The sequence below is a fragment of the Harpia harpyja genome, chromosome 14 (assembly GCF_026419915.1).
Source record: "Harpia harpyja isolate bHarHar1 chromosome 14, bHarHar1 primary haplotype, whole genome shotgun sequence".
Taxonomy (NCBI): Eukaryota; Metazoa; Chordata; class Aves; order Accipitriformes; family Accipitridae; genus Harpia; species Harpia harpyja.
The window spans coordinates 30,120,153-30,144,621 of NC_068953.1; the positions used below are offsets into that span (position 1 = coordinate 30,120,153).

General features: G+C 36.2%; 1 protein-coding gene across 5 annotated transcripts in view; it reads left to right on the forward strand.

Annotated features, from left to right (window-relative positions):
• Nucleotides 1–24,469, forward strand: part of UNC13C (unc-13 homolog C) — a 203,899-nt gene that overhangs the window by 48,323 nt on the left and 131,107 nt on the right. For all 5 annotated transcript variants that reach the window (XR_008238255.1, XM_052807837.1, XM_052807834.1 and 2 more), the window contains exons 5-7: nt 2,851–2,929; nt 11,980–12,051; nt 17,181–17,400. Coding sequence is in view for 4 of the 5 variants with exons in the window: in XM_052807837.1 (XP_052663797.1) it covers nt 2,851–2,929; nt 11,980–12,051; nt 17,181–17,400 (371 nt within the window). In the remaining variant the exon portion in view is untranslated. The remainder of the gene's footprint in view (nt 1–2,850; nt 2,930–11,979; nt 12,052–17,180; nt 17,401–24,469) is intronic.

Below are 24,469 nucleotides of genomic sequence, written 5' to 3' on the forward strand. Positions count from 1 at the left end.
TATGTAAAAGTACTCTTTGACCTTAAGGATAGCTTCCCAAATTCCTTTACAATTTGTTCTACCTGGAGAGCTGCCCACTAAGTAGTCTGATAGCCCAGATTCATTTCATCACTCTTTTATGGTGTAACTGTGCTGGTGTCTCTCATATCTTAGAGACAGGACTTTGGGCAAGAAAGCACCCCCGTTTCTCTGCAGATCAGAAGCTGGACCTGTCTGTAGTACTGATACTGCCAAAGATAAAGTTTCACCAGCACTTCAAAGTATGAGAATTAATGAACAGATGGTGAACAAATAGCCCTAACAATATAGATGCCATTATGCCATTTTACCTTTCCTCTCTGATTTTAGTTCAGTTAAGGTTCACCCAAGCTGAACTTTTCAAGTCCGCTATCAAGCATGCTCCAAGAAAGTAAATTTGCTGCTCCGCATCTGTTGAAAGTAAAGTATGGAAATAATTACTGCCAGTCTATTGCTGTGTCCATTGCTTCCAGAGGCCTGTGGAATAGTAAGGGGATCAAACAGAACCCCATTTTATTCCAAGTGAGAGATAAAAATTATTGTAGGCTTTGCCTTAAAAATAAAACAAACAAAAAAACCCAACAACAAACCAACAAAAAAACCAAACAAACCCCAGTGATACAGAGGCTGACCAAAGGTCCGTCTAGCCCAGCATCCTGCTCCTCCTGATGGTGGCCAACAGCAGACACCTAGGAAATTGTCAGAAAAGAGTAAGCATAGCATAAGTTGATATTTCCTTAGGATATTCTCCTAGCCACCTAGTCTTCTAATAGCTTGTAATTCAGAGATTGCTTAAACCAGAGTTGGTGTCCTTTTTTGTAACAACTATTAATGTATTTCACTTCTCTTAATAATTTGGAGTTCTGATTTATGAGTTCTGTGGGCTTGTGTTGATTCATCTTGAAGATACTAGCAGTGGAGGTATCAGAATAGGGGGATATGTCTGTCTCTGAACTGCTTAGTCTGGCATATTAGCATAACCCAGCATTGATTTCAGTTTATATCAATATGCCAGGCAGTAAATTGTGACAGCTGAGGTCTCTGATCCATAATTCCTTTTGGATTTAGCTGCAGCTGTTGAACTGTAACATCTATATCCAACAGGAATCATCAGCCAGAGTCTTGGCTTAATTAATATGTAATTTGTCAACTCTATAGTGGTGAGGGGTTGTAATCCTCAAGTCAGCAGAGGAGCATTTGGGACAAAGTACTGAGTCTTTGGAAGGAAGTGAAAATTCTGTCACTAATTTCAGTTAAATCTCTTTTCACACAATAATTGTGATATGTATAAATAAAATGAGGGCTTTCAGATGATAAACTGTTTGCTGTGACATGTGGGTTTTTTTATACATAGATATAGAGAGATAGAAACATAAGAACAATTGAAAAGGGTATTTGAAACAGTGCCAAACAGAAAGAGCATGAATGGGAATATGTTGGGTCTTGAAAAACATGGTATCCCAGCTTCTCCGAGAATCTCAAAGTATCTTTGAATTAGATCTGACAAGGTATATAGCAATTTTCCAACATCCACTGTGGAAAAAAATCAGGCGGATAATACCTGCGTTACCTATTCTGAAGAGTCAGGGAGAATGAGGCAGATTGTTACAAGATCGGTATGTATTCTTTTAAATCCTGTTGGTGTGTCAGCCTTTTATTGTTTGAAGTGGCTCCAAGTTGTTCTTTGCTGTTGTTTCCAAGTTGTATGTGAGATCTAATATGGGGTTTAAATGTGTGCTTAATGAAAAAGCTTAAACCAGGCAAGAGAAAATAATGATGGCCACCATAGAATTATCTTAAAACATGACAAGTTCTGTTTTCCACATTTACATGGGCTCATATGAGAAGATGTGATTAAGTATGTAGTTAGATATTTTACTCTTTGTATCAAATTTATGATAGCAATGATATCCTGTACCATGTTGGGCTCCATCTCAGCTACCAGATATACAAGTCCTTTTGATGTAAAGCTACTGTTAGAACTTCTAAATCCATGATAAAAAGTTTCAGGAGGTATTAAGCAACCTTTCAACTACTCTTTGTTTTGGATGAATGCCAGGAGAAAAAGTCAGCCACACTGTCCTAGTTTCAGCTGGGATAGAGTTAACTGTCTTCCTAGTAGCTGGTACAGTGCTATGTTTTGAGTTCAGTATGTGAAGAATGTTGATAACACACTGATGTTTTCAGTTGTTGCTAAGTAGTGTTTAGTCTAAAGTCAAGGATTTTTCAGCTTCTCATGCCCAGCCAGTGAGAAAGCTGGAGGGGCACAAGAAGGTGGCAGAGGACACAGCCAGGGCAGCTGACCCAAACTGGCCAACAGGGTATTCCATACCATGTGACGTCCCATCCAGTATAGGAACTGGGAAGTGGGGGCAGGGGATCGCTGCTCAGGGACTAGCTGGGTGTCGGTTGGCAGTTGGTCAGCAATTGCACTGCGCATAATTCGTACATTCCAATCCTTTTATTATTACTGTTGTCGTTTTATTAGTGTTATCATTATCATTATTAGTTTCTTCTTTTCTGTTCTATTAAACCGTTCTTATCTCAACCCGCGGGTTTTACTTCTTTTTTTCCCCGATTTTCTCCCACTGGGGGGGGGGGGAGTGAGTGAGCGGCTGCGTGGTGCTTAGTTGCTGGCTGGGGTTAAACCACGACACACACCAAGAACACTCTCATTAATTTTTCATAAGAATTAGAACACTTACCTTCTTTAGCTGATAACTGGTAATTTTCATTTTAACTGTAAATACAGATATTATAAGCAGTTCTTAAGGATGCAAACTTGTAAGCCCCAGGTCTTTATTTTTTTCTTTGCCTTTTCATCTCCTACAGTGCTGGCCGTGGGCTGTATGGAATCGATAGCATGCCAGACCTGCGTAGAAAGAAATCTTTTCCCATTGTTCGAGATGTGGTAAGTAACTTCTGATGCCATGAAACTGTTGATTCATTTGTCAGTTGTCTAGATCTTTCTTGTAATTACTATTGTGCATGTGAATGATTGTCAAAAATTGTTTTGTGGAGAAAAGGTATCTTGAGAGAATGGATTGAGGCCAGTAAAAGTCAATGATGCAGTTGTTATAATGTACTAGATAAATCTGAATATCTCATCGAATATTTAGATATTACTCGTGGAATCAAGGAATGTGCATTTCATGCAATAATAAACTACTAATTTTCATGTTGAATTAGCTTGTGAGGACAGCTGTTATTGAGTGTTTGGGATACCGATTGACTTGATTTATTATAATACTGAAAGAAGAAGGAAGTTCCTTTTAAAAAGCAACCCTGCTTCAGTATGAATGTTTTAAAGATTTATGCATACTTTTGGTACAAGATGAGGTATGTTATTTTAGCAGCTATTGTAGACAATAATAATAATCTAGGCAAATAAATTTCAGAAAGATGAAGAGAATGGCAGTTCTTTTCAGATTTATTCTGACTTGCAGTCTAAACAAGATTGAGTAGAATCTCTCTGCTCTGTGGAATTTCAAATGCCATTCACATTTCAATTTTTCTTTTCCTGAAGTATAGAATTCATAATTCAATAAAATATATATTTAGTCTCTGGTGGTGGTGAGCCCCCAAACCAATTTCTCATTGTAAAGAAATGATGGGGAGTCAGCCAAAGTAAATGGTTACTATAGTTGTCTTTAAAAGATCAATCTTTGCCAAGTTATTGCTCAATGTATTCTCAGCTACTTTGTTCAGTTACTCTATGGTGATACACCGTACTATCTGAATGGTCACAAAGGGAAAGCACAGCAACCATTTTAGAGTAGAATTCCTTCTGAAATCAATGAAAAGTTGCAATTTATGACATAGTAGAGCCTGCATTCATTGAAACCATCTTTTTGACAGTAGCCACTCCACTGTAAGTTGTATTTTACATGACTATAATTTACAGCCATGTTGTGACACTTTTATGCATATTAAATAGTACTTTGCTTTATTCTTAATTGTTAGAACTGTTTACAGACAGGTATAACTCAGAATGAGTTAAGACATCAGAATCTTAATATTAACTCTTCACTTTGAAAAACAATGATTATCAAAGCGAAACAAAAACGAAAATTCACATTTTGAATGGTGGAATAAAACTTTCATTTTATTATTCTAATATGTCAATGATTACTATGTAATGATTACTACTTTACTGTCTTGAAGGAATTCTACCTTTAATAAGTGTAAGTTGCAGAGTTTTAAAACTGAAATTTTGTCTGGAATTTAATCATTATAGACTTACAGTATAGCTCTTAACTATATGTTCTTTAACTATATACTTCTTTAAAATAGTAAATTATATTACCTTTAAAATAGTAAATTATATTACAATTCAGTTCTGCAGCTGTAAACCTAAAGCAATTTTACCAGCTCAAGAGGAACTTATTTCAGACTTAGTGTAGGTCACCTTCATCTCTGAAAGATTATTTGTATTCGAAGGTATGTGCATTTTAAGCAATCTTCTGTGAGCTCTGATCTTGTAATAGGTTGATTCCAAAATGCCTTATTTAAATCAGTAACTTAATTCTCAAGTCCTTATAAGATCTGATATGTTGTAAATGATCTTTTATTATGTTTACTTAGATTACTGTTTCAGAAAAATAGAAATAATATCGCTAGAAATGAGTGCTAGAATCTTTTGACACTGACTGAAATAGATATAATCTGATTTTTTTTGTTGCAATAATTCTGACAAATTATATTCTTTATAATTTCTTTCCTATCTTGGCTGGATTTTTCAGGCTATGGTAAGTGCTTTTGTACTGATAAATGTTATAAAATGTTCATAATAACTCTTAGTGATTTCATGAATGTCATAGTTTATGTGATGACCTTTTATTGGAAAATAGAAAAACTACTTTATGACCAAGAATTTAATCCTAAGTGAAGTTGTGCCTTATGTGAATGTCTTGTCCTGCATCATATAAGCCAAAATTATTCAAAAAAGTTTATGTTAAAAAGTTATCTATGTATTCCAAGTATCCTCTCTAATGATACAAGCAGATTGTTTCGGACCCAGTCATGATGCTTCCCCTGTGGAACTGAACAGCCTTAGATACCTAGATAAAGAGAAGTTGAAAGTGTTCCCTACTTTTAAATCCTCTTGTATCAATGAACTAAATTCTTTGATCTCTCTTGTAACAGGTGAATTTCCCAAAGCAAATAGAGACTCTTAGGTACTATGGTGTAATTTTTTTCTGTTAACTAAATTAATGCGCCATGGAAATATTTTCTTTTTCCACCAACTTTGGCACTTGTAAAGGTCCCTCCATATTTTCCTAGTCACTCTGCGCTTCCAGTTTCTCTCCATTAGTTTTCATGCTTTCAGCATGGTACCTCAATATAAGGCTTATCAAAATGATGTACATCTTCTTAAAATGGTATCTTTGACTCCCATTTGGTTCCATAAATTCACATTTTGAAAAATCCAGTCTTCAACAGCAGCCTTGCTAGTTCTTTCTCCTAAATCTCTGAAATGAGTTTTTCACTAATGCATTAGAACTCTCTGCTTTCCCTGCTTGTTTTGTATTGAGTCATTAGAGAGGATAAGGCAGTCAAAATCCATCTACAGGAACAGTTCTTTGCTGCAGTCATGAGTTTCATTATGGGTCATGAGAGTTGTAGTAGAATATACCTGGTATAGGAGGGTAAGACAATGAAAGAAGAGATGATTTTTTAAGTGCAGTAACAATACAGAGAGCTGTTCGAATAACAATACAGAGATCTTGAACAGACCTCTGTTTAATGTAGAGCCAGAAAGAGTCAAGTGCACTTGCTGATGTAATTGCTGTAACTTCTAATTTTAAACAAACATGTTCTCTCTCTTTATAATAGTTAGAGCTTTTATTTGAGGTGGGACTACAACCAGGGAGAGGAATAGCAATAATTACATTGGAGGTTAGAAGTACTTATTTCACAATGGCCACATAGGTGTGGTGATCTGCCCAGTCATAGACAGAGTAGCTAGCTCTATTCTTCTGTCTGTATATGCTTTAGTCTTTGCATTTGTTAATGCAAGTCATCATTTCAACTGTTATGAACACTCTAGAAAATTCCCGGTTTCACTTGATTTAAAGGTAACTTTATACTGTACAATCACTGTAATCAGGCAAATTTCTTCTTTTGGTCATTCAAGAATGTATTGTTACTTAGCTTTATCATTTGATTATAAGAACACAAGAATAATTTGTGAATCCTTGCTGCTGTTGTAAAACAGTCTGTTTGGTTCATACAGTTTAAGTGAACACACCAGATAAAACAACTGCCCATTTCAGCTAAAACAATAATGCACTGATACTTCTTTTATGTGTCTCCACAACAAAAGCATTTATAGAGGCTAGAACTCAATTATGGTAGTTTAAACTCTTTTAAGATTGAAGACATTCGTATAAATTGCAGCTGCCGTATTCTCAGTTTTTGTACATTGTCAGAGTAATCATTAGATAAAAGCTAAATATCCGGACTATTTTACATTAAGTCTGCTATTTGCAGTCCAATTTCTTAACTCTTTTAATCATTAATAGACAAATTGGATTAAATATTTTGATATTCATACATTAAATAGATAAACCATAAAAATCAAACAATATTTGTATATTTGTGGGGGTTTTTAAATTCAGCTAAATGGAAATCATAATAATATGATTACATTCCTTTATTTCACACATTCCTGTGTGTTCCAGGAATTAAGAATTAGTTGTGGGGAAATTAAGAAATTATTGATGTACTTGTTTGGTTTTGTTGTCTTCCATGCCATTTCTGACTAACCTTATTATTCAGAATGATATTGGAGGCTGGATGGGGCATGCTCTTGTGTCTGTGCTATGAAAACAAATATGAACAGCCGGCTGAATATGAGCCAGCAGTGTGCCCAGGTGGCCAAGAAGGCCAATCGCATCCTAGCCTGTATCAGGAACAGCGTGGCCAGCAGGAACAGGGAGGTGGTTGTTTCCCTGTACTCGGCACTGGTGAGGCTGCACCTCGAGTACTGTGTTCAGTTTTGGGCCCCTCACTACAGGAAAGACATTGAGCTGCTAGAGTGTGTCCAGAGGAGAGCAACCAAGTTGGTGAGGAGCCTTGAGCACAAGTCTTTTGAGGAGCGGCTGAGGGATCTGGGGTTGTTCAGTCTAGAAAAGAGGAGGCTGAGGGGAGATCTTATCGCTCTCTACAACTACCTGAAAGGGGGTTGTAGTGAGGTGGGTGTTGGTCTCTTCTGTCAGGTGTCTGGAGATAGGACAAGAGGAAATGGGCTCAAGTTGAGGCAAGGGGGATTTAGGTTAGATATTAGGAAAAATTTCTTTACTGAGAGGGTTGTCAAACATTGGAATGGGCTGCCCAGGGAAGTGGTTGATTCACCATCCCTGGAGGTATTCAAAAAGCGAGTGGACAGGGTACTCCAGGGCATGGTTTAGGGGGCATGGTTAATGGTTGGACTCGATGATCTTGAAGGTCTTTTCCAACCGAAATGATTCTATGATTCTATGAAGGAAAAAGTAAATAGTATTACAGTGGTGTCTAGTAATGATTGTGTAGTTAAGCTGAGTTGCCATTTCCTTTCTAAATCCATTTTCTGGGCTTAATACTGCAGTTCTGTGGAACATTTCAGGATCAGACATCAACTTTTTTAATAGAAAAATTGTAGGAATGGGGTAAGTAATTTCAGAGAATAGCATTTTTTCCCTTTGAGTCATTTCTTCCTCCTTCCTGCCCCTCCACCCCCACCCCCAAGCAACAGAGGACAAATCTGTTGTCCAAAATAATAAAGTCAAGATCCCTAGAGTGATCATAGAATCATCACAGAATCAGAATGGTTTGGGTTGAAAGGGACCTTAATGATCATCTAGTCCCAACCCCCCTGCCATGGGCAGGGACACCTTCGTCTAGACCAGATTGCTCAAAGCCCTATCCAACCTGGCCTTTATAAATTACCTGCAGTTGCTCAAAAAGAAACAGTTCTGAAATCATGCAGCTTTTAAATGCTGAAAGCAATATTTTTTTGTCAGATTCACCTCTGGTGAGTAAGTTTTACATTGCATTAAAAATTTAACAGTATTTGTAAAGTAGTAATAAATATTTTGTCTTCAACTTTTTTTTCCTGGTGATAGCAGTCTAGAGATTCTTTTAAGTAAAAAATTGTGAAGGAGAAGATGATCAGGAAAACTGAAATGCTCTGTAAAAACAGAGAAATTACTACTGCATGGCACAGCCAGCATTCATGAACAGTTGCAAAACGTTAGCTTGACTGCTCCTTCCTCCCTGCTACTTTAGCTGCTCAAAACACAGCTTTCTTTTATTTCATCATGGCAGGTGGATCTTTTTTCACCCACACAATTTTTCATTTAACATTTAATTGTGGCTTGAGTCTAATTCTCTTTTACTTATGGTTACCACTTTTCAATGTTTTTGCTAGAATGACTTCTAATTATATTTATTTAAGCTGCTAAGGAAAACTTGGAGGTAATACATAAGACAATGTAGACAGAAGTTATTAGGGGGTCTAAGAGGACTTGAGCACAAAGGAGACTAAGTTATTTTAAATCCTGTATCAGGGATTTGGAAAAACATTTAAAAATTAAATAGGCAGTGTTCTGCTTTATCATCTTCTCTTATTGGTTTGGGGTTTTTTTAATAAATTTGTCCATATGTTCATGATACAACAGTACCTACACAGAGATCTTTATACTCTGCAGGTCAAATTCTCATATAAGACATGAGGTAGTATCTGAACATCAGTTTGAGAGGGTAAGCAAGTGTAAACTGCTGAACAAGTCTTGTGTCCTGTTAAAGGAGAGTAGTGAAAGGCTTCAGGTTCCTGTTGCTCACCCTGTTCTTTTGATGCTCTGGCAATTTGGACCTCCTTCCTGGAGGCTCCAGATGATTAGCTACACTTACCTTTCTTCCTTGCTACTATTTAAAAACAGAAGGGCTGTAGGGGAAAAAGTTTTCTTGCTGCATTCATAACCTGTCACCTTGTTTCCCATAAATGTGTCTGGTAGTGTTTTTCCCTTCCTCTTTCCAAAATACTCACTCCTCCTTGCTTCATTCCATTGTTAAGAACAGACACTGTTCTGTGTGTGTTCAGTGCTTCAAGTTGTTGAACTATCACCAACTACAGTATTTCAGAACAGAAATAGTTTATTTATGGGCTTTCTCTTGAAGATGTAGTTTATTCTGACAGTGATGGATAAATGGAAATAATCCTTGTGAGTTTTTTCACTAAAATCCCTGTAAATTTAATCCACAAATCCCTCTAGATATCACTTTCTTCTATTATCCTTCCAACATGACAAGCACTTTATTAAGAACAGCCTAATTATCTGTTTCTTATTGGGCTTTGTTATTTTATATAGGGCACTGTAGTATGATTTTAGAGACACTTCTGATTAAGGAGCAAAATGGCTAAGCTACATGATTCCAGGAGTAGTCCTTGGGAGAACTGGGCCTCAATGACATGTGACAGGGTCAAAATTGCTCCCATACTTTCCTTTTTCTCACAGGAAATATTATCTGTTTATTGATTTATACTGATAGCATGAAACTGCAGTTCTCCTGCTGGTTCATGTACTTTGATATATTGCTGGAGGACAGAATATAGTAGCATTCACTACCCTATATTCAAAGTTAATGTTATTATGCCCTTTGTATTCCTGTCCTGACAAGTAGTCCATGTTGCTCTATAGCCTGGAATGGCTAGGATTGTGTATTTTAGACCTAAAAGAATCAAATCACTTTCTAAGTATAAGGAACATGAAGACTAGAGGTCAAAACTATAAAACTAACATACTGGAGGCAAGTAAATATAAGTGGCTATGTTTCAAGACTTTGAAAAGAAACCTATGCTTCAAGAGGGATCAGAAGATGGGTGCTTTTAAAATGAATCTTTTTAAACCTAGAACTCTACTGATTATGAAAATTGTTTCGTTTCTTCTCACTGTTCCAAACACATTTTTGCTTGCCATTTCTCACTTTGATGTGTGGGTCCTGTAGCATTAGGTTTTGTCACCAAAAAATTGAAGAAGAAAAGCCTGGGCTCTATTTAATCTTTCCTGTCACTTTGTCAATCTCCCTGGTGCACACCAATGGAATTTCCCATATTCACAGAAATAGAAGGAAAAGACGGTCACAGAGAAGCAAACAGAATTATTTACTTATTAATAACGGAGTGGGAAAACTGATAGCAAATTAATGGCATAGACTTGGTAAACTCCTGACAGTTTAAAAGAAAAAAAAAAAGAAAAAGGCGGGGGGTGGTGGTGGTGGTGGTTCTTTGCATCCCATATTAACTCTAATAGGACGGTGATGAATCAAATCAAGTATTTCTGTGCCAAGGATGACTCCTTACCCTATAATTGGTTTCACAAGATTAGTAATTTTGTGTCTATCTGCAAGTTTAATTACTATCAAGGGAAACTTATTGAAAATTGAATGGGTATGTTCTCAGGGGAAAGTGAACGTTTAAAATTAAAATTAACAGTCTTAATATCTCTAAATAAAAAAAAATCCATTTAAATTATGTCAGTGTTAAAAATTATAAAATGGGAAGAAATTGGAATTGTCTTTCCATCCAAAGGTTAATGATGCAGTTTCTCTGCTGATGTAAGCCTAAATTGCTTCTGACCCAATATGTATTTCACAAAAAATAAGAATGTCGTATGCAAAACATCACTGAAACTTTTGCTGTAATAGCTCTGTAATGGCGGACTACAGAGACCCAGTTCACAGTAAGGTGAAAATCTGTATCCTCACAACAAAGGCAACAACAGACTTATGGTTAGTGGATGGTATAATTAATCATCCTCACACTGCTAGACTATGAGGGCAGCAATGTATGACAAAGCAGATGCTGGATTACGGAAGAGAGGTAAAGCACAAGTAAACAGGCACACTTGGAATGATTTAGAATGGGGGAAGGATGCATGAGCCCAATTTTGCTGGTAAAATACAGTAATATAGCAGGGTTATGGTTAATATTTTGTACAGTGGAATAAATCTTACCTGTTTCTGTCAGGCCAAAAAGACTACTGATAGCAGAAGTTATATTCAGAGTTGAAATATTATTTGGAAAACACACAGAACTCCTTTCCCCAGGGTCTTTTTTACTTTCTGATCGTTATACTCTCTATTTAATTCTCAAGGATCCATTTAAATTACAGGGATATTGGAGTAAGGAAAATAAAATTTCCTTATTTATTGTATATTAAAAAATACTTTGAGTACTTTTGTGTGTACTATACTAGAGCAAATGAGATTGTCTCTACAACCAAGGACTTAGTCTTCAGAACTGGAAGGTGTTCATATACTCATAACATCATGTGGGCAAAAGAAGACAGATTGAGACAGAGTTCCAGCCTTTTATACTCCCTCCAAGAACCAGAGTATTTCTCCGTTTAGCTATTCATAGTATTGAATGAATATTGTCTTTAAGGAAAAAATTACTTTTAGGTTTCCCAAAGACTTTTTATTTAAGACAAGTAGCATATTATATACATACAGACAGTTTAAAAATGCTCAGTGAGTTATAAAAAATTATCTGGACTGACAAGTTAAACCGTAAGACTATTACAAAATGATCTCCCATGTTGCTGCAGGCACAGCTAGCTTCCAAATTAGGGCAGGATGCCTATCCTTGTACCACATTCATTTGGTTGGCAAAGCAAAAAAACAGCGACAGCCTGTGGTTTAAAAAACCTGAGACATAAACCTCTGAATAACAGGTTTTATATTAGAAATGGCAGTTCAGCTAGGCACTGCTGAAAGAAACAGTAATGATGATGGAAAGTGTGCTTGCATTATGTACTGAAACCTTAAAAGTTGTGTGCTGCAAACATTAACTAAGTTTTTGTAGCTCCTACAGTTTTGCTTAAATCCAATAGAATAATCAAGTACTACTTGCATTCCATTAGATTCAACAACTGGAGTTACTAGTGTAATTTTTAACAGTTTTGCATTTGTTTTAAACAGACACTTGCAGCTCGAAAATCTGGTATTTCCATGGCCATGCTCATCCGGACCTCCATAAACAATGATGAAATGGTAAGTGTTTTCAATGGCAGGTTTAAGCCATTTAAGTAATGGAGAAATTTTTATACAGAGCTCTTTAGAAATTATTTCAGCCTTAGACACTCCGAAATGGATAAGGCTGAGTGTATAAGAATTCCATTTATTGTGTAGGAACTTCCAGGGACCTTGAGCAGAATTTGCTGCCTGATCCACAGTGACAAGACCAGGTTTGCTTCTGCTGACTCGCATCCATGATGGTCAGAAGAGACTAAGCAAGAAACCTTTGTTTTAAAAATTAGTTACTTGGGAAACCTTTTATTTTAAATTGTCCACCGGCACCATGCTTTACCTGCAGTCTTTCAGCATCTGTCTCTCATCATCACACCATGAGTACAATTAGAATGACAGGACTTTGCAAGAAGGTTTCTGTGTGATTTCCACCCCCCCACCCCCCCCCAGCCCATACAGGTGGCTGGGACATTAATTGATTTTGTAAATGTAACTCATGCTAATAACATATGTGATTCAAGATAAAGAAATATTTAATTCATACAAGAAGTGAAGAGGACAATCTCTTGAAAAAAATATATTCTCATAGCTAGTAAAACCTGTGTGTTGTGGTTTTCAATTATTGACTTCACTTACATTTTGCAAAAGAAATTTATTTTAAACAAAAACACAACAGGTGCCATTTTCTTCAGGAATACTTAGTGTGATGCAAGCGGATTTACATGGCTGAAGTAAGCAAAGCACTAATTGAAAGGAATAAAGACGTCTTTTGTGTTCCTTAAATTGCTAGTGCAAACATAGCCTTCTAGAATATATTTTGAAAAAAGGGTTGAATTTTTTTTACACTGTTGTTAAACTCCATAGTAGAAGAATGGAAGAGCAGAACATGTTGACAGATACTCTGGAAACTGAAACCCATAGCAGAAGTATACACACGTCCATCACTCTTCTCTGATTTATTGTGAACTTTCTGTGCCTATATGGTAATCATAAAGGAACAATTTGGTAGTGCTCAGGGGTGGATTGATGAGGTCAGAAACAGCTGGTGTTTGAAATGATCTTTCAGTAGGAGAGGTAGTTATTTTGTTTTTCCATCTCAAAATAGCAACAAAGGATGATAGAATAAAGGATAACTATGGAATCTTAAAAAGAAGTTAAAGGCTGAGGGAAAATTATAGAGAACAAACTTATGCCATGCAAGTGGTGCAAAATAAAGACTTTTTCCATCTATGTTATAGCTGCTACAAAAATATCTAAGTTCAGTAAAAGACCCTAAGATACTCCATATACTTTACTAAAAGATGTCAACTAAACAAACAAATAAAACCATTTATAAGTATTACTACCTTTTATGACAATAAATACAGGTTCAACTATTTGTTTACAAGCCTCCCCTCAAGCAAAAAACCACCAGGCTGTGAATTTGGAGGGCTAAAGGTGAAAGTTTTGGAGATAATATTAATTGCCAACAAATGCAGGACAAGAAAGAACAATTTGGACTACACTTATAGATTCTCACTTAAGTGGTACTGTTCAGGAGGAAAAAAGGCGGCAGCAAATCCACGTGAACAGCTCAATGTAAACGTTTCTCCAATGCTTGCTGTCAATCAGGAGAAACTACTGAACTATGGTTCAGGAGAAATGGAAAGGGAAAAATAAGTTGAATGTATTTTTATGCCACTATACTCTTTGGCCTCCATTTGAACCAGGCCATATGAAAAATTGTGTACTAGTAATAGATATTTCTTAAGAAATCTTTAAATAAAAACATAAGTCCAAAGGCAGAAAACAAATATAATTTAGAAACATAAAAGGGCATTTGATAAGAAAATGTGAAAAGCTAATTCAGAGAACAGATGAATAAGAGAAGCCTGTCTTATGCCAAGCCCCCATTAAACATACTAAAGAGAAGTGGGTACTCTTCAGAGCATAAATGTAACGGTACAGCCAGTAAAACCACTTGCAAGATATTTAAAACAAGTGAAAGGTAATACTTTTCTACTTGGTCTGTAAGTAGCCAGCAGAACTTAATGCCCTAAGGCATCATTAAAACTGAGTAGAGCAAGATTTGAAAACAAAAAGAACAGACATTTTTCAGGCATAAAAGAGCTCTGCAGATACTCTCAACAAAACCAGATGAAGAAGTGCAGTCACCACTGAGAGTTAAGGAAGAAAATCCCCTTTGGGCAAGTTATTCCTCTGATTAAAGCTTTTCTGGATTTTACTCTCCCTCAACTTTTTCTGGAGAGAATATTAGCAACTCTGACAGAAGCAGGTTATTTGGCTGATTAGATTCAGTATGAAAATTCTTTGAACTAAAGCCTTTTATTAAAAATCAAATGCCACTTACTCCAAAAATTAAAACCTGAGGTTAAATGCTTTGCGCGTTGCCACCTGACATTGCTATCCTTCTGGTACAACACATTCATGACACAGTGAGTTTGTATGTTCTCAGGCACTGATCCAAAGACATTTTAAGCAGTGTCAAAGTATGAACTTCAGTGATGCTTAAACGTATGCTTTCAATTGAGCATTCGTTTAATAGCTTTGCTGAACAAAGAGACAGAGCTGCAAGTTTGTGAAAATAATACATTGATGACACTGAAAAAGTATCTCAAGTAGTATATGACAAATAAACCTCACTTTGGAGGATAAGCAGATAACTAAATAATCCTCCTATATATTAACAGTGCTAAATGTTGCCATGCCCAGAGCTCAGTGAATGCATATAATAGATATATTTAAACAGAGAAGAGTATTAGGAATGAAAGCTTCTAGACAGTAAGATAAATGAAATTCTCCTTTACAATTGTAGTTTTCTTTATCAACAACAGTGGAAAGATCATGTTCAGCAGCAAAAGCGATCTATAAATTGTGTCTTTCAGCTGAAAACTTCATTTACCCTCAGATGTTTATTTCAAGGCCTGTTGGACTGTGCCATTTCATTACTTATTGCCATTTCAGAAATAGATAAGTTACTGTCAAAATTCTAAAATTATTTATACTGTGAAAAAATAGTGAAGCTGAACAGGGTGAAAGGGCAGGATTTGTACTGATACTACTAGAGTTCAGAAGTGCGAGAGTATAATCTGCAAAGGAATCTTCAAAGACCTGGTGCTTTCTGAGAAACATGATACCTCAACAAGCTGCATAAATTCACCTTAGGTTGTTTTTGAAGTTTTCTTTCTGATCTCTGTAGCTGGTAAGCTGTGACGTGGGAAGCAGGGGGTAGATAAATGCACAAAGGTGAAGTTTGCTGAGTTAGGTGGCCATGACTAGCCCAGTCGTTCTTAGGCTCTGCCAAATCAAACCAGTGCAGAGCTTTGCTTGCTTTCAGGGGAGTTACTAGATGGCTAATTGTCTAGGATAAGCTAAGAAAGCACCCCGGAGAGCAATTGAATATTTGTTTTGGTCTTTCTTGCTATACCAACTTCTTTTCTTAGTTCACTTCTACCGTGTTCTCAGAGGTGCTAGGATCAAATGTCCATGAAATGTCTGACCACATGTTTTTTGGCCACACTTCACAGGATGGATGTTGTCTTTAGCATGTGACTATGAACTTCAATAAGACCTGTTGCAGCCTAAGCTACTTAACATTTGTTTTTGTTATTTGTAGTGCTTGAACCTATGAATCAGTAGATTTATGACTACATGATAATGATTTTCCTGTGGTAGCAAAAGTCCTTTAATTGACGCATCTGATTGTGCAACTTTATACGGATATGCACACAAAAAAATATTTTATTTTTGTCAGACAATTTATTATTAGCAGAATTTCTCACGTTTGAGTGGAGATGCAGATACATAAAACCAAAAGCATGTCAGCATGTTGTTAGACAGGCTAATATCTTGTATTTGCCATATACTTACCACAGCTGAATATTAAAATTATAGGAGTGTTAATAAATGCTTAACTGAGTAAGTCAGCCTTGCTTTCTATACTGTTCTATTTCTATCTATGTGGTGGTGATTTTAAAGCTCGTATGGACAAACAACACAAATTCCAAAACGTTGTTCCCCAGTTTGCTACAGCCACACAGCCAGCATTACAGCTACCTTGCATTATATCCACACAAGATGAAGAGATGATAGGACAGACTTTCAGAAATATCCCACTTCCCACTGTACTACCTTTTTTAATATGGTTTCTTCTTTCTAAAAGAAACAACTTATTAACTTAGAAGGGAACAGGTCTAGAACTTCTAATACATTTATGGCAGCCATGTGCTCATTTGAGGGGGGGAACCCACACACAAAAAAAACCCCAAGGTCGTATTTTTGTGTGGTACGAAGTGCTGCCTACAGACTGCTGAGTTTTTCGTATTCCCAATAAATCAACTGGACTTAGAAGATCTGGGTGCCTGAAAACAAAGCTCAAATGAACAAATCAGACCATTGTGGCCATATAACCCTATGTTTTGTATACAAAACGTCAGGGACTGCTTTGTTTTCACCTTATTAAGGACTGAGGAACTGAGATTCAGGTTGTTTGCAGTACTAATCAGTGAATAGGTGATAATTGTTTTTCTACTAGAACTGGTCATGGGTCCTACACCAAAACAGTCCAGATTTTTGAGAGTGTGGATCATTCTTTTTTACAGGTGAAAAGCATCTTGGTGTTTAAAAAGGAAGTAGTGAGTATGCTATTATAGGAATACAGAAAAAATGGAACGGTAAAATTGACCCAGTTTTATCTGATGAGGAGATTATATAGACACAAAGTATTAAAGGATAGCACAGTATATAATCAAAGTACATTTTGTGCAGTGTGTCTAAGTTCCTGTAGGAAGTTAAATATTCAGAAGTAATGTGTTAGGTATTCACTTAAAAGGCACTAATGAATGTAATGCTAATGATTTTTTTTTTTCCCTCAAAATATAAAAAATATATACTACTGTGTTAATTGACTGACCTGATTCCAATTTAACTCTCCTGTTTCTGTAATCAGTCAAAACAGTCATCCAGGGTTCTTTTGTCTTCAAAGTGCAAGGCAAAATGAGTAAATCAGTGTTTTGCAAATTAGTTCATACTTCTATGTATATTCAGATTTTTTGTAACATTGTAAGTGTAATGAAATATACTTTAGCTCCAGTTCACATGTATTAAGCAATACTTAACAGAAGTCTTGGATTATTTTTTTTCTTATCCAACAGAAAATACATGTCTTCAAGAAGACATTGCAGGCTTTGATCTATCCAATATCATCAACTACACCTCATAACTTTGAAGTTTGGACAGCTACAACTCCTACATACTGTTATGAATGTGAAGGTCTACTTTGGGGCATAGCCAGACAAGGCATGAGATGCACCGAATGTGGTGTCAAATGCCATGAGAAGTGCCAAGACCTTCTAAATGCTGACTGTTTGCAGAGTGAGTATTTCCTGACAGCTAAAGCTTTGCAATACTTCACACCTTTGGATTTTGTGTGTACACTCAGATATTTCCTGAAATGAAGGGCCAGATCATCAGAAATCAGTGAAGGCATGTTGATGTTCATTGGCTGAGGAGCTAGCCAGAAACTTTATGAAATACCTACTGTTTATTTTGGTTTTGTCCTTGGAACTTGCTGAAAGTTGCTGGTCAGTTACAAAATAATGTTTGGTAGCATCAGTATATTATTTACTTTCCACAGCCTATGGCTACATCCAGAGCAATTTGTTACATGAAGTAAACCCTCTTTGTTTTATTTAACTCAGAATACAAGAAATGTCAAAGCAAAGATAAAAAAATATATTCCTAATGCTTATTGTAGTCATATTAATATGCTATAGAACAGACAAAAATATGAAAAGTAAATAGGATCTTGTCCCTTCAAAATACCAAACCATGGATGTGTAAGGGAAAAAAAATATTGGTCAGGAAGTCCTTTGGAACTAGAATTAGGGTGAAACCACCTTTTTCTTTGTTTTTTCATTGGCCAGATTGATTCCAGTCACCATGCATTCTCCTGCAAAAATATCTGAGGTGCATTTAAACCATACTTAAATTGCAACACAATTACTACACAAGATTCTAAACAATAGAAAATCAAGACCTACAAACTTTCTGATATTCTGATTTTTTTGAATGGAAAGGGCTTTTACAACTCTGGAGTTACTCCACATTGTTCACTGTTGATATGTTCCTGAGGGTTTACCTAGCTTGTACATGTAGGAAAAGTACATAGATATTCCAGTCAGGTCTTCTTTCTTCCCTCTGTGTTCTCTGTGTGAGCAGCTGTCTCAAGGGATGGATTCTTGAGATTCATATTGTTCAGGAACTATAACTATTTCCTGGAGCAACTGACCCCATGGAGCATAGATCAATGACAAATTTCTAAACCAAACTGCTTAATTGTGGTTAATTGTGATTCTACACTGTGGTTGAAACTGGGCTGTGTTTGACAGCTAAGCTTTTGACATAGTTTCACAAGTGAGAAAAGAATGTTTGCTTTGAAAATCAGATAATATAAAAATATATTGTGCAGCATTAATATGATTGTTGGTGGTGAGTTTTTAAAAGTGTATAAAGCAAAGAAGATACTCGTTAGTAGCTTCTTCAATAAGTGCAAATAACTTCTGTTACCTGGATAGTAACAAAAGAAGGTATGCTTTCATAATGTCAGTTCCTGCTCACTCTTATTAACTAATTGTCCCATTTAATTGTAGGTACATTTTAAGACTAGCTAAAAATAATTAATTGCACATCAGCCCATTGATCTCTCTGTTTTAGGTAATCATTTGACACCCGAGTTCTGCTGGGAATCATTTGGCTTATTGTCCTGGTTTTGTCTGGGACAGAGTTAATTTTCTTCTTAGTAGCTAGTACAGTGTTTTGGATTTAGTGTGAGAATAATGTTGATAACACACTGATGTTTTAGTTGTTGCTAAGTAGCACTTATCCTAAATTAAGGATTTTTTCAGTTTCCCATGCCCTGCCAGCAGGCAGGTATACAAGAAGCTGGGAGGGAGCACAGCCAGGACAGCTGACCCAAACTAGCTAAAGGGATATTCCATACCACAGAACATCATGCTCAGTATATAAACTGGGGGGCGTTGGCTGGGAGGGGCGGATCGCCGCTCGGGCATCAGTCAGCTGGTGGTGAGCAGTTGCATTATGCATCACTTGTCTTTTCTTGGTGTTTTTTTTAATATATTTTATTTTATTATATTCCTTTTAATTATTATTAGTAGTATTAGTATTATTAGTATTACATTTTCTTTTACTTTAGTTATTAAATCATTCTTATCTCGACCCACAAGTTTTACTTTTTTTTTTTCGATTCTCCTCCCCATCCCACTGGGTGGGGGGAGTGAACGAGCGGCTGTGTGGTGCCTAGTTGTTGGCTGAGCTTAAACCACAACATTTATATTACCTGGACTTAGAGGCATGAAAATGAGTTAAAAGAATGATGAGCTTGTACTTCTGCTGGCAACAGGATATGTGCAAGTCGCTTGCCAACTAACTGCTCGTTAAGTTGATGGAGGAAGTAGGAAGTAGAAATAGCTTTCCTAAGTTTAATCTCTCCCCTCATGCACATCTTGTTTAGCACTATTTATGTACAGGAGGAAGAAAACATGGAGGAGGGGCACTGCATTGATTCTGATATTCTCAAAATGGAACATGGGGTTCATCTTGTAGGAGGGCCTCCAAAACAAATCTCTATGGATTGCAGTGGATCTAACTGAAGTTTACTCTCTGCACATTCCTCAAGGAATTGGGCTATTGCTGGATTTGGAGCTACGTTGCTTGGACTCTCATTTGCTTCTCCTTGAAAATGCTGATTGTATTCTGTGGCAAAGAGATAACTATCAAGTGTTCTATACAGTGTTGTGGGAATTCCCCTATCATAATTACATACATAATGGTCTAGAAATAAAGCATAGCTGAAACTTTCTCCATCAGAAGGGGACGTTTTCTTTCTGAGGATTTAACAGAATAGCATATCATGTTCTAACACATTGTTTCAGGAATATTTTTAATTTAAGAAAATCAAGATTGATTCACTCCATGAATGAGATGCATACAAGACATCTTGATTTGACAGTAGTGTAATGAAGCATTGCAAAGATCAAATGGTTATGAGCATTGTAACCATGCCTTTCTGTTTGGAGGAACCTTTCTGTTGCTGTTAGTTGGGTTCTTGTCTCGCATCTTGTTTCACATGTGTGAAAATCCTCCTCTATTCCACCAGGCTTCCCAACCTAGTTACCGCATGCCATTCAGTCCCTTTTTGAATTACATTAGAGGCAATTGGGAGGGTTTTTGTATTGAAAGTTTGATATGGCAAGCACATTTATTTCTATCTCACAGATCATCTGTCCTGTAATGCACTCTACTAAGTACAGCAGAACACATATCAATGGCGCATTCTAAAGAGATACCTCACATTCAATCACCCCTGATTTTAAGAATATTTAGATCTGACTTTTAGGATTTGGATTCATTTTTATCAGAGAAAACAGCAGTTCAGTCTTTGTCTTCTCATTCCTGCAGAAGTTTGCAGAGTGAAAAATGAAAACTTCCTGAGATGCCTGTGGAAGCTAGCATTTTAATCTATTTCTGCTATTTGAGAGTGTCACAGTTCAAACAGGAATTGTTACTAAAGCTATTTCTGCTCAGTTATAAAAGCATTGTGAGAAAAGCAAGATCCAAGATCATGTCGCTGACAATATCAGGGCTACAAGTTTCTTGCAGTCCTTATGTAGTCTATGATTTCTCGTAGTAGAGAATGGTTAGAGAGATTGTTCTTTCTGAGACTTCTTAAAAGTGATGAAATCTCTTGTCACTGTACACACTGGAAAACAGCATTCAAGCCAGCTAGGCTTGAGTGTAATACTTCTGTATTTCTGTTTGCATAACCTCCAGTCTGGTTGTAGTTCGCTTTCTTCTGAACAAGAGTACAGGAACTGATTCCGAGTGTAACTTTCTACAGCTGAGCTGTTTTTCAGGGTGCCACAACCATGCAAGTGACATGACAGATGTATCCTTCCCTGTAATAGTTGAATCTTGGCTAAAACTGAAAAGCTACAAAAGACACACAGAGTAAAAGTATCCTTTTTATCTTCCTTTTCACTTACCTGAAGAGAAACTCAGCCCAGAGGTTCCCTGACCCATATCACCAGCCCAAAAAAACACAACAAATGGTTCAAAGCACCATATTGCCTTTGAAGAATTTTTACAAATATATAAATGATAAGATTGAGAGAAATCCTGCAAACAATAAATAGGATTGGCAGTCATTTGTGGTGTAAACAGTTTGGAAACATTGAACAACTGAGTCTTGAATGAGTAAACCTCTAGAAGGCAAACTGCAGATACAAAAATATTTAACACACCTAAGGGGTCCCAATCTTCCCATTAGTATGCAAATGTTTTTGAGCATCCTGTCATATTTTTTGCAACAGATTAATTGTTCAGTGAGTTTGAATATTATACTACTTTGAAAATGAGATTCATGTACTTTGTTTCATTTATGTTAAAAATATTTAACGTTCCATTGAAAAAATGAATTGACCAGTTGGTTAAATCCGTATTGCTAAGAAAGCTGATGCTAACAGTATCATAAAGTGTAATAAATGTGGTGCACTGTGGTTATTTTTATCACAGTCATCCTTTTGGCCATCTCATAATCACTAGGACATATTGGCCTCCAAGCTTCTGTGATTTTTTTTTTTTTTTTTTATTTAATGATTGTTAATGTAGACTGTAGAAATGAATTAACATCTCAAGAACTTTAAGGTCAATATGTAAGCTTGTTCTAAATTAGGTTTAAAAAAAATCAGCAGTACTTTCATTAGACCTCTCATCTTCAACAAGATATCCCTTTCTAGTAGTAGGTGCAATATTGAATCAGAATTGATTTCAATCATGTTGAGTTTGTATCAGTCCCTAGAGTAAAAGAGGCTTGTTAACTTCCTGTGCAATGTAAGTTACGATATTGTCTTAATTAGTCTGATCAATACTGCATGAAAAGAGCTGTTGATAGAATGTCAGCAACAGAGGATGTAAAAACAGCTGCAGTAAATAATTTAGTATAAATAGAAGGCTATGCTGATTTTTCAGTAAAACTTAAAGGAAGTTGCGTTTTAACGCATATTCCAATTTTATCTGTACTGTCTCAGAAATCAGCAAGGTTTTCAAGAGGAATATGTTGTTGCCACTCAGATTGTGTCCATGGTTTATCATTTGATTATGATGTTGTATCTGTACTTCTTAAGGAAGGGCAGAAAATAAGAGAAAATGAAAAATGTTGCTTTCCTGCATCTTGCAAGAACCACCTGTCACGCTTTTCAGGCAGCTCAGCAATCATCTCTTTTGTGATAAAATCACTAGAGAATTCTTCAACTAGTATTTGGTTTCCTGGTAGTGTTTAATTCTTTTTCTACTAATTCCCAGTTTTTCAGTGTGGAAAATCCTTAATCACTAGAACTTTGGTCTTCTGCATTCAAAAAAATGAGGTACTCAGACCAAGAGATTTTCAGGATTTCTCAAGATTTAATAGCCATGGAAAATACCTTGAAGAAGCTATATAATTCAGCCTTTTTGACAATCTGGAATCATTGGTATCTGGTATCTCATCCCACACTTTCCCAATCTTACAACATTATGGCTTCCTACTTTATTATATATATTTACATACACTTCTTTCTTTTTTGTCCTCTGACGTGCTAAGAAACCTTCAGACACAATGAAAACATTAAAGAAAACACAGCATAAAATATTTGTTTTGTAAGACTTCACTGAGATCTTATGCTGAAAGATGACCCTTTCCAGCTCTATAGATGTGTTGATAATTTCTTCTTTAGCTATTGCAAGCTGAGAGTGCCTCAACAAAAAATGCCATCAAAAGAACATAATGGTGTTTGGTGGTATTGTAGAGAAGGAACTATGTTCCTCTTCAGTATTGAAATATCTGCATTCTAATTGCATAGGAAGTTGTTCAACATAATTTTGTCTTAATTTTACTATCCATTTAAAGGGAACAATAATATTTTGATCCTCCCAGGAGTTGAGGATGACTAGCTGGATGATGTTTTCACAACCTTTTGGAAGGGTAAAGTACTCACTGCTGCTAGTGATAATGATGATTGTCACACTCAGTACCATAAGCATGTAGCATTTAACAACATGAGCTAAAATTCAGCAATACTTATAGCAAGTGGTAATTGATTATAGAATTTGTAGTATTCTTGCATCTTGCTTTATATGTCAGTCTCATCAAGAGTTGAAATAGTCTGTTTAGCACTGCAGGAATTTAAATTTTTGTTTCCAACATTTGTAATACCATTCTGACTACACAAGTCTGATGTTTCTTTCCTTGTACCCAACTGCAAGATGGACATTTGTTTTTTTCAGGAGTACACTTAGGTTATTGCAATACGATATGTATTGTAGGGACATTGATCAGAAGCCCTTTCCTCTGACAGACAAAGGGCATTTTATAAGGAGAACTTCACTTGGGCTTTTAAAGGGCCTCTGAGATCAGTTTATGATTTTTAGAGAGAGAAATCTCTCTAGAGCTCTCCTGGGAAGAACTGTGAATAAAACCTATAACAGCATGGTCTCCTTAGACTCTTTTTTTTTTTTTTTTTTTAAGCCAGTAAAAGCTGTAGTAGTTTTGATGTCTTGGATAAATCAGCAAGTCACCTTAGTATTTTCTTTGTTTTCCAGACTTATTTTATAGGATAGACCTGACATACTACCACAGCTTAATACAGCCTAGAAGTTATTCTCACATAGATAATATCCTTTGATCTCTTCCACCATCCTCATATATTTACTGAAATATTGATAATGACAATTTTACTGGAGAGAGGAACCTGTCTGTTCCATACCTGTGATGATTTTCTTGGGTGGTCATGCAAGAAGAGTTTTGCAAAAGGCCCTAAAGTTTAATATCACACAAGCACAGGTGTGGTGTCTAATGATTGAGTTTTAATACCACAATTTAGTGCCTACTGCTCAGCTTTCTTCCTTTTTATTCTTTTTTCTGTTTTTTTTTCCTGTATTTTTTTCTTTTTTTTCTTTTTTTTTTTCTCTTTTTTTAAATGCTGGCATTTGGTAGTACTGTGAAAACAAAGCATGCTGTCATGTTACGCTCCAGGTGAGTTATAGATCATTGCCAAGGTATCGGCAAAAGAGAGCCGAGTGTTGCTGCATCTTGGAACCAACCCTGCAATAGCTGTGTTCTGTTATTAGGTTTCCATCTGCATGACACAAGCCTTTGTAGCAAAGCAATACATTTCTTTCTTGAAAATATGTTGGTTTTAGTTAGAAGGTTCTCTACTTTCTACTGCTATGATGTTTACATCTATTAATACATCTGCATCTTTCTATTTCATAAGAGGAAGGAGACTACTATTCCCTCCCTTGAATCCTATCCCTGGCTTGCAGCTCTTAAGAGCAGGGTAATGCAGGTTCACATCGCTCTTAGTATGATGAATTTGCAAAATTAAAT